We start from the raw sequence: 11,402 nt of genomic DNA, 5'->3' as shown, positions 1-11,402 counted from the left end.
ATCTCCTTTCTTACTCAAATACTCATACAGACCTACATACAAACTTCTTAAAAATATATTCCCTTTTTACATTCCTTTTATCATCTCTTCTTTCCCAGTTCTGTTTATCCTCTTTTCTTCCCTTTTCTTTAGTTTACTTCTATTTTCTTCTGTGTCCTGTTTTTATTTTAACTGTAACCTCTTCTCCACGGGAAATTACGTCACTATCATGTCCTCCTTTCCAGCTCTATATTTATCCCTCTTTTTCTTTTCTCTTCTGTTTCTCTCTCTTTTTTTTCTATTTTCTTCTGTTTTTACTTTAACCGTGATTTGACCTCTTCGCCAGTGAGAATTACGTCACCCCCTTAGCACCGAGGAAGGCAACATGCTCCTCTTGTCTCTACCAATGCGAAACCCTTGTAACACTTGCGCCCAATAATCAGCAATACTCCCTTTGCAACTGTCCTGCTCTGTTGTGCCTTGTCCCTCCCTGTACCTCATTCTCAGTTCCTAATTCGTCCCCCATCCTCCACTTTTTTTTTTTCTTCTAACTAACTGTCCACCTCCTCTATCTTAAAACTTCCGAATAGTCACTTTCCATATGTTACTCCGCCTTTGTTATCATTCCATCCGTCTTTCCTCTTTTTCCTCAGTCCATGTCACCTTCACTTCCTCACCAAGGTTTCTACTCCACTTTTCTTCGCCACCAAATTGTCCATTTCCTCCACTTTAAAACATCAAAATAGTCACATTCCGTCCGATATTCCACTTCTGTTACCATTCCACCCGTCTTTCCCCTTTTGCTTCTGTCCATGTCACCTCCAGTTCCTCCACGTCCTCCACTTTTCTTTTCCTTTTCAACTAACTATCCACTCCTTCCATCTTAAAATTTCAAAATAGTTACATTCCGTCCAATATTCCACTTTTGTTACCATTCCACCCGTCTTTCCTCTCTCGCTTCCGTCCATGTCACCTCTCTCTTGCCTCCCCATTCCCTCTCCCTTCGTCCACTGCCAGCCAGCCGCCCCTCGCCCAACACTCACGCCCCGGCCAGTAAAGGACGCGACGTGTAAGAGCAGGCGAGGGGGAAGGATCCACTTTGCATACGAATGTTGCATATTGGTGCGTGTGACGGATGGATGGACTTTGCTGGTGGTGGAGTGTGTGTGTGTGTGTGTGTGTGTGTGTGTGTGTGTGTGTGTGTGTGTGTGTGTGTGTGTGTGTGTGTGTGTGTGTGGAGGGGGGTGGGTGGAAAGGGTGGATGGATGAAGGTGTGGGTGTATATTTTATTTTATTTTATTTTTTTATTTATTTTTTATTTTTTTTATTTCCGCTTTTTTAATTTTGTGTTTGTATCCCTTGAATATTTGCTGCTCCTCTGTCTCTTCCTCTTCCTCTTCCTCCACTCCCATCAACTCTTTCTCGCTCCACCTCCCTTCCCCTCCTCCTTTTCCTCCTCCTCCTCCTCCAGTCATTCATATAACGTACTCTTCTCCTTTAAAAACAACACAGATTTTTTTTCTTTCAAATCCTCCACTCCATCCCAATATTTTTTTTTATCTTCATCCATCTCTTGCTCATTTCTTCCTCGCTTCCTTTCTTCCTTGGCTGCTTTCCTCCCTTGACCACCCCCTCCCTTGACCCCCTCCCTTGACCCCCACCCTTATCCCTTCTCCCTCTGTCCATCCCCCAACCCAGACCCTTTGAGCCTCCCTCCCAGAGCAGCAGCCCATGACTAAGCCCAGACAGCACACCTGCGCGTTGTTACCTTTACGATTCCACTCATTAAGGTCGGAAACGAAGTCAGCCAGTCACGTCGGATATCCCAAGAGAGGAGAGAAGGAGGAGCAGAAAGAAGAGGAGGAATAGGAGGGAGTGTGGCGTGGTAGTGGGTACCTAAGCTCCGTGGCTGAGAAATATCGTAGAATTATACAGTGCATGTCGAAAGGAACAGACTGCTCTCTTCACTTGCCGGCTAATTACGCTTAAAAGCCGCGTTCGTAATTGCGTAACATATATCTAAGCAGCAGAGCACTTAAGGCAGAGGCGAGGAGCTGGGCTTTCTCTAAGTGTTATACTCGTCCCTTCCCTCCTACTCTCCTACTCTCTCTCTCTCTCTCTCTCTCTCTCTCTCTCTCTCTCTCTCTCTCTCTCTCTCTCTCTCTCTCTCTCTCTCTCTCTCTCTCTCTCTCCTTCATCCCTCCAGGGTAGACAACGAAACCTTATCACCCGGTCTTATCTTGAGTTCGAGTTGATCTGTCTTATCTCATGCAGATTCTGGCCGCGTCTTACTCCGGAGTTATTAATTTAGAGAACTGAGGGAGGCTGACGGACGAGGCCATGAATTACTGCACACCAAAAGGAATACGATTTTTTTTTGTTTTCCTACTTTAAATGTTTTCCTTTTCTTCTGCATTTAATTTCTCATTTTTTTTTTTTTTAAAGATCTGTATGTGTGTGTGTGTGTGTGTGTGTGTGTGTGTGTGTGTGTGTGTGTGTGTGTGTTAGTGTTTTTTTCTTTTTTGTGTGTCGTTTGTTGAGAGAGAGAGAGAGAGAGAGAGAGAGAGAGAGAGAGAGAGAGAGAGAGAGAGAGAGAGAGAGAGAGAGAGAGAGAGAGAGAGAGAGAGAGAGAGAGAGAGAGAGAGAGAGAGTGTGTGTGTTTGTATGTGTGTGCGCATACATTCAAACATACATACAAACGAAACGAACAAGGTAATAACACACACACACACACACACACACACACACACACACACACACACACACACACACACACACACACACACACACACACACACACACACCAGCTCCAAAATGGCTCCAGTTCTCCCTGAATATAGACACAAATTACAATGTCTGTCTTATATTTTACACGCTCTTTCTCCTCCTCCTCCTCCTCCTCCTCCTCCTCCTCCTCCTCCTCTTCCTCCTCTCCTCCTCCTCCTCCTCCTCCTCCTCCTCCTCCTCCTCCTCCTCCTCCTCCTCCTCCTCCTCCTCCTCCTTCTCCTCTGCCCTTATAATTTTTTTCTCTTTAAATTAAATTACCACCTTTGGGCGATTGCTTTTCTATAAGCTAAGCTTCTATATACGGCTTTTCTCACAAATGTCATTGAAAATCAACCAGTCATCCGGACTGAACACGTAAATAGAAAAGAAAAGATTGGAAATCATTTACCGCCATACCACAAGAAGTATTAACATAAAAGACATTCATTTACTTGTATTTCTGTAATTAAAGAGAAAACACACCTGCTACCTATACTTCTCAGTCGTGTGTGTGTGTGTGTGTGTGTGTGTGTGTGTGTGTGTGTGTGTGTGCCCTCCTGCCCAGCGACAAGCGTGCAAGGACTCACCTCTGTCACCGCCACCACGCGCCTCGCCAAAGACCAGCGTCGGCGGAATCCACTTAAAAGGGATTTTCTCCGCAGCGTAAACCCGACCCAGGAAGGATTACACTCGCTATTGTCAGTTGGTGAAGCGGCACGAGAGAGAGACTGGATTAATGTGTGTGTGTGTGTGTGTGTGTGTGTGTGTGTGTGTGTGTGTGTGTGTGTGTGTGTGTGTGTGTGTGTGTTTGCTTAAATTCTATGAAAGTCTATGATATTGTTCTATTTATTACTAAATAATAAAAATATAAAAAATAAAGGAATAAAAGGTCCACTGTCTCAAAAAACATGATATAATGGACGTAGTGTTTTGACGTGTCTCTTGACTTGAGCTTATTTGATCTTTATTGCATTTAGAAAATCTGCTTTCTGTTTCAGCTATGTAAATGTTGACTCTCTCTCTCTCTCTCTCTCTCTCTCTCTCTCTCTCTCTCTCTCTCTCTCTCTCTCTCTCTCTCTCTCTCTCTCTCTCTCTCTCTCTCTCTCTCTCTCTCTCTCTCTCTCTCTCTCTCTCTCTCTCTCTCTCTCTCTCTCTGAAGGATATGATTTTCACTTTCGCTTAATATTTTATGTAAACTTTTAATGTTATTTATACTGATAACATATATTTTTTTTACTATTTTCACTTTTAACAGTGGAACAATATACGTTTGTAGAATTGTTGTATAATGTTGTCCTGTGAGTGTGTGTGTGTGTGTGTGTGTGTGTGTGTGTGCTGTCGTTGTTGTCTTCGTCGTCATCCCCCCAGCGCTCCCCCGGGGTCAGTAAGGCGCCGGGAACACTCACTTCTCCGTCTCTAGGGTTATCGGGATGCCGGTCACACCTCCACGTCGCCTCATGTGCACTCTGCTACACACGTACACGTTTGTTCATAGACGCACACGCATGATTGAGCAGGCGACGTGTCTGTTCGAGCAAGTTTCCTAGTCCCAACCTTCCCGTAAAACACAGATTGGCCTCTTCTTCCTTCTCTTCTTCTTTTCCTCCTCCTCCTCCTCCTCCTCCTCCTCCTCCTCCTCCTCCTCCTCCTCCTCCTCCTCCTCCTCCTCCTCCTCTTCTTTCTTGCTTTTGTGTTTTCATCTACTCTTTTATTGTACAGGTTGTTTATATTTATTTTCTTCGTATTGAACATAATAGTAGTGTTTGTAAATTGAGTGTGTGTGTGTGTGTGTGTGTGTGTGTGTGTGTGTGTGTGTGTGTGTGTGTGTGACCAGCTGGAAAGTTGCCGTTAGGTATAGCTGAAACAAATCATGCATCTTCAGAAATTCTACTTACCTGCGATTCTTCTTCATCTGGTGGCGCTCATCAGTACCTTTACTCATTATCTTTGCTGACATGACGAAGTGAACAAATACTTTAAATACTTACCTATAAAGAACAATGGGTAGCTGCCAGGCTTTTACCAGCACTTGCCAGGTGAGCAGCTGTTCTTGTCGGTTGTCCTGGTCCTCCCGATGCCATAAGGTTCACAAGTGGTTCTCCTCCAGCAGGTATTAGAGCCCAGATAAAAATTCCAGTAGGTGCATCAGAGTTTAGCAGGCATTAGTATTACGAAGTACCGGCCACAGTAGGCATTAAGAGTCACTAGATACAAGAGTCATTTGTTACCAACTCCAGACCAGCTCACAAACCACGACCAGGAGACAGAAGCACCTGGACTAAGCGAGCACACAAAGAAGCAAGACTCAAGTTTGAAAGAAAGAAAAAAAAAAGTTACCGGTGCGGCCCAGTTCACAAGACGCCGAGCTGTGGCCAGAAGTTTGAAGGTCGGTGTTCGGGGAGAGTCTGTATCTATAGTGGTTGGTCGGCGTGATATCAGGGCAACGTTGCTTTCTTTATGCGATCTGTTTGAGTACGCCGACACACCCATGCAAATCGGATCGCCACTTGCGCATGCTAGTGGTCAAATTACTCAGATGGTCCACCCTCAACCTCCCTCACCCTTCCAGTCATCCTCCTCCTCCTCCTCCTTCTATTCCTTCTTCTACTCCTACTCTTTCCTCCTCCTTTCCTCTTATCGTACTCTCTTTTCTCTTGTTTTTCTTCAAGATGTCTATGTACATCAATTTGTATTTTCCATTTCCTGTTTCCTGGACTATTTTTTGTTGCTTTGCGTGCACACACACACACACACACACACACACACACACACACACACACACACACACACACACACACACACACACACACACACACACACACACACACACACACACACACACACACACACACACACACACACACACACACACACACCAGCTGTTCCATTTTCTCTGCCGGCCATAAGAAAAGACAACTTCAAACAAATTGGTTTGGCTTAAGTTTAGAAATGTGTGGTCCAACCTGCCTTGCAACACCTCCGCGCGCGCGCGCGCGCCCGCGCACACACACACACACACACACACACACACACACACACACACACACACACACACACACACACACACACACACACACACACACACACACACACACGCTAAAATTACACATTATAGTAGGAACACTACCTGTAAATCGTTAATATCTCCTTATTTAGAGAAAGACACACACACACACACACACACACACACACACACACACACACACACACACACACACACACACACCCCTAAGCCCTGCCACTGGATCAGGAAGTGCCCGTCCATTCCCTGATGGCTTCCCCTCATAAACTCGGCCATTCGGAGAGAATAGAGAGCGGAGGTGCGTGTCCAATATGCGCATAACACATACCACGCAAAATGAAAAGGACTTATTTAGAAGAGAAGGAATTTACCCTCTTATTTTTTTTCCTCCTCACCCTTATTTCTTTTCTGGCCGCCTGGTGCTCTCAAGGTTTCCCCCAAGAGATTTTTGCTCAATATTGTTCCTCGGTGAATATGGGAACGTGACTTGTGCTTGCTTTAATCGGGGAAACGTGGGTCTTGTGGCAGTGGAAGAGTTGTGTTGTGCTGTGTTGTGTTGTGGTGTGTTGTGGTGTGTTGTGGTGTATTGGAGTTTTGTGTACCAGAGCGGGGCGAAAGGACGACAGCCTCAGTTTTTCTTTCGATGTACAGTCTTAATATTTCGTGGGCAAATGCTTGAGGCCCGATCTGGATATGAATGCGCTGTATTGAGCCTGTTCTTCGAGGATTTCCCCACATATCCACCAGGACTCAGACACAGAGATGGAAACTGATGGAAGAGAGCGACGACGACTGATTTAAGGATGCACCGATTTCAGAAACTCAGCCAAGCGTCAAGTTATTTCTGTTTGACCGCCAAGGAGTTATGAGAAGCCTTAATGAAAAATTCCCATGAGAAAGAAAGGGAAAAACATTTAACGGCGGATCGCACAAAGCCTACCACCTGCCCTCGTGTGTCGCCATTAGAAAGAGAAGAAGAAAGTGAAGTAAAAGGATCCTGTCTTGAAGCAAATGGTTGAAACGACGAACAATTTAAGATGAAAAGCATGATTAGGCCGGGCGGCGCCGAGGGTTTAAAAGGCAGCAAGTGTATAATTAGTGAGGCGCGGGTCGGTGCGGGGTGGAGGCAGGTAGGCGACAAGCACTCCCGCCTAACGAGTCGTCCAGTTGTTGGCTCGCTGCGTCGCTCCCCGGGGCGCTAATCTCCCTGGATGGCCCTCCGCTCCTTTTAAGAGAGGGAGTGAGTGTTACTATTACGCGCCGCCATCGTGAAAAGAAGAAAAGGTTGGCCCTTACTTCCTTGCACGTGCTGCCGCTGCTGCAGACTCACCATGCGGACTTTTGATTCTCTTACACAGACAGTAAAATAGGGAAAATATCAGTAAATGAAGTAAATAGATATACAGGCTTCTGATGTAACTTGCCTTGTTCCTACAGGAAAATCGTCTCCCTGGAGGATAATATATATAAAGAAAATACCAGAATATACAACAGAATATAGAAATAAGGGTTGTTCTACATTTTTCTCGCAGGAATAAATGTTCCCAACGGAGGAGTGCTGAGCCCGTCATCCTTTGTCCCCTGCACGCCTTTCATGACACCCACGCAACCGTGCATTTTAAATCTTCACGCTGCTGGTATAAATAAATAAATAGATATGATTTGAATGCACAAATACGTATACTGTATACTGTAGTACGTGAACTTGAGTTGTAATGAGCTTTCCCCAGAAGATCAGTTACTGGGAATTATACTTTACAATTACGTACTTTTCGAAACACGCTACACTCATTTCGGTAGAGAGCATCGGAACATTACGCGTATGTATGTGGCAAGGCTTGAGTTGTCGCAGTCGCGGGAAATTAAATGCTTTCAGTAGTTCTCACGTAATTTTTTTTTAATTCAGTGCGACGGCTAGGAGGAAGAAAAAAAGAAAAGAAGGAAGAAGAAGAAGAAAAGGAAAAGGAGGAAAAGGAGAACGAGAAGGAAAACGAGGAGATGAGGAAGAATGCATCCCACACCTTCTTTACAGAGAAATACGAGTATATAAACGAAGTCCACCTGCCTTCTCTGCGTAAAGGAGGAGAATTAGTCGGTTCCTCGCCCAGCCGGGGTGCGGTGGGCGGTGTGTGGGCGTGTGCACAAAAGAGACATGACTAAAGGACCCGCACCTCCGCGCCTCGCAACCCTAAATAAACCATTCACATTTATTGCACTCCCAAATAAATGTTTTGACCTTATCATTTTACACATCAGACGTATGTGAGTGAACTATCATATGTGTTTTTAATGTGTGTCTCATTTTATTTTAGTTCCTAGCTTTTAGATTTTTGACCGCCCGCCGTCGCCTCTCTCTCTCTCTCTCTCTCTCTCTCTCTCTCTCTCTCTCTCTCTCTCTCTCTCTCTCTCTCTCTCTCTCTCTCTCTCTCTCTCTCTCTCTCTCTCTCTCTCTCTCTCTCTCTCTCTCCCTGGCCTTCCCTCCTTCCCTCTGACCACTTGCTGATTTTACATTTCATAAATATTTCAAGAGCTCAGTGGGAAAAATGTTCAATTACCAGCCGTGAAGAACGATTTCGCGAACGCCTGCAGAGATGCACCGCCTCAGATCAAAGTTATTTCTTATTCCTCTCTATCTTATTTTTGTATATACATTTTTAGGGACGAGTGATGTTAGTTTTAGGCAGGCGAGGTGATGCCTGATTTAAGCGGTTCATTGTCAATTCTGGGCAGCTCGGGCGTCGTGTGGGGAGGCGGAGTGTTGGCCTGCATGGAGCTCAAGATACCTCAAGGGCCGTAATCATCTTCCTCCTCCTCCTCCTCCTCCTCCTCCTCCTCCTCCTCCTCCTCCTCCTCCTCCTCCTCCTCCTCCCCCACTGTTGTTACTTTTCTTCTTCTTGGTTGTTCTTGTGTTCCTTCCTTCTGCTTCTTCCTATTTTCTTGTTTCTCTTTCCGTTCTCCGTGTTCTTGTTGCTGATTCTTCTGTTCATGTTCTTCTTGCTTCTCTTGTTTTCATCTTCTTCACCTTTCTTCTCCTCCTCCTCCTCCTCCTCCTTCTCCTCCTCCTCCTCCTCCTCCTCCTCCTCCTCCTCCTCCTCCTCCTCCTCTAGTATCATCATCACCACCACCACCACCACCACCACCACCACCACCACCACCACCACCATCTCCACTACTACCACCACTGCTACTACCACCACCACTACCACCACTACCATTACCACTACCACCACCACCACCACCACTACTACTACCACCATCACCACCACCTCCGTAACCACTATCACCACCTTATTTGGTTCAAGTTGTTTCCTCGAAAGAAAAAAACGAGCTTACAATAAAGGAGAGAAACTGGTCTAGGGCAAAAGCAAATTTGAAGGCATTAAAGCAAATTTACGAGCCATGAAACGCTAGTTGGGAGAATAAAAAGAAAACGAAATACTTAAAATGTAATTAATTCCACTTAGCCCAAGACACGCCGCTGTGGTTAGTATGGCGGGCGAGTCCCTGCCTCCCGGCCGACCGCGAATGACATTAATTAGTGCATTATGCCCGGTGGCCTCACCTCCTGCCGCTGAGACGGAGTAGAGCATGTGTCTGTCTGTCTGTCTGTCTGTCTAGGTCCGTGCGTGCCTCTGCCTCTTCCTCCATGCGTCTGTACATCTATTGCTGTTTTTGTTTTTCCATCCCAGCGTTTGTCCGTACGTACGTCCGTGGGTCTATTTGTCCGTTCGTTTTTCTGTTAGTCTGCTTCTGCCTATGTGTTCATCTGTCTCTCTGTTCGTGCGTCTGTTCGTCCAGTGGTGCATCTGTTTGTCTGTCCGTGCATCTGTCCGTCTGTCCGTGTGTACATCTGTTCCTTCACGTGTGTGTCCGTTTGTTTGTGCGTCTATCCATTCATCCGTGTGTCTGTCTGTCAGTTCGTGCATTTGTATATCTGTCTTCCGTCCATGTGTCTGTCCGTCCGTCCGTCCGTCCTACCATTTGCTTGCTTTCCCGGTCCGTGCACTCCTTTCGGTAACCACCCGGGCCACCAAACGACGAGGAAGACCCGCTAATTGTAACCAGCATTTAAATTTCACCCGTTTGACAGGTATTTATTAGGCCCCTCAGCCGGCATCCCGATGAGCCCTCGATGCGCCGATAAGAGCCCTTGGTATTCCCGCGAGGAGGGAAGGGAACGCAGACGGGACCTTCTACCTTGGAGGGTTTGCAAGAACGTCAATGACCTGCCTCTGTGTTTCAAGGAGTCAACTGGATTCCACTGCCGCCTGTTTTCCCACTCGCCTCCTGCTTGTCAGTACAAGGTAAAGGTTAAGAGATGGAGAGAAAAATATATAATAGAGTGAAATGGAATGTGAAGCAAATGTGTGTAGAATAGAGCTGATAAAAATATCTTAGTATGTTTATTGTTAACAGGATGTCGCCATGTGGTCTTTTCTTCATTATCAGGACGGAAGGGGAGGTGGAAGAGAGGAAAGGAAAAGAAATGGAAGAGGAGATAAAATAGTGCTGAGAGAAATGGCAGGTGCACAGGTACAAATGGTAACATAATTTACTGGTACTTTCAACTTTTCGTTCCGTAAAAGTGCATATCCATTCTGCCTGCACTGCTGTCTCTCTCTCTCCCCTCTCCCCTCGCCTCTCTCCCCTCTCCCCCAACCGTTGTACTTGTCTTCCCCTTCAGCGCGTCTCCTCAGCTTTGCAAAGGGCAGTCAGCGTGACTTCACTAAATGGGAAAAGAAATCTTATTCTTTTTCTCTTAAGTCGAACGGTGGTAGTTAATTCTCTCTCTCTCTCTCTCTCTCTCTCTCTCTCTCTCTCTCTCTCTCTCTCTCTCTCTCTCTCTCTCTCTCTCTCTCTCTCTCTCTCTCTCTCTCTCTCTCTCAGGTTCGTCTTATAAAGGTAAATGGGTAGAAAAAGATAAAACGAAAAAAGTATTGGGAACCTTGAGCGGCACTAAAATCAATGGATGGCAGGAAACAGAAGTATTGCAAGATTTTTAAGACTATCGGAGCAAGAATTTTATTTCAGGCGTCGTTAGGTTTGCATGTATCCTGCTCGTATTTCCAGACGCACGTGAACACACACACACACACACACACACACACACACACACACACACACACACACACACACACACACACACACACACACACACATATACATACATACATACATACATACATACATACACGTACACACAGTTCCGGCTTCCACATGAGTCTTTGACATGGCTAGCCCACACACACACACACACACACACACACACACACACACACACACACACACACACACACACACACACACACACACACACACACACACACACACACACACACACACACACACCATCGTCTATACATACATACACACACCAAGGTCTATAGTACACACCCCCACCGCTAACACAACACACTCTGGCACACACACGCGCCTTTAGCGGGGAGTGAGACATTGCAAGATTACGGCGTGTCGAGCAAATAAGAGGATTAGCATGACACTAGTAGAGCCGTAGAAGGAGATGGCGAGATAGTGAGGAGCGAGGATGATGCACGGCGGCGCTGCTCCTCTCGGCCTGATAACGGAGCTCCTTGCACACCATTAACCCTTATCTCACCGCCCCTGACCTGCCCCC

General features: G+C 46.1%; 1 protein-coding gene across 8 annotated transcripts in view; it reads left to right on the top strand.

Annotated features, from left to right (window-relative positions):
- The window catches only part of LOC135105079 (uncharacterized), a 190,212-nt gene that overhangs the window by 77,376 nt on the left and 101,434 nt on the right, over positions 1-11,402 (top strand). For 3 of the 8 annotated variants that reach the window (XM_064013025.1, XM_064013027.1, XM_064013026.1), the window contains exons 2-3: positions 9,858-10,071; positions 10,184-10,300. The exons of 3 other annotated variants lie outside the window; for them this stretch is intronic. In XM_064013025.1, coding sequence (XP_063869095.1) covers positions 9,858-10,071; positions 10,184-10,300 — 331 coding nt within the window. The remainder of the gene's footprint in view (positions 1-9,857; positions 10,072-10,183; positions 10,301-11,402) is intronic. 2 more of the 8 variants (XR_010270690.1, XM_064013028.1) reach the window with 1 other exon arrangement.

Source organism: Scylla paramamosain, chromosome 11 (genome assembly GCF_035594125.1).
Source record: "Scylla paramamosain isolate STU-SP2022 chromosome 11, ASM3559412v1, whole genome shotgun sequence".
In the NCBI taxonomy this organism is placed as follows: domain Eukaryota; kingdom Metazoa; phylum Arthropoda; class Malacostraca; order Decapoda; family Portunidae; genus Scylla; species Scylla paramamosain.
The sequence above is the reverse complement of the archived record's forward strand: the minus strand, read 5'-3'. Positions and strand labels throughout refer to the sequence as shown.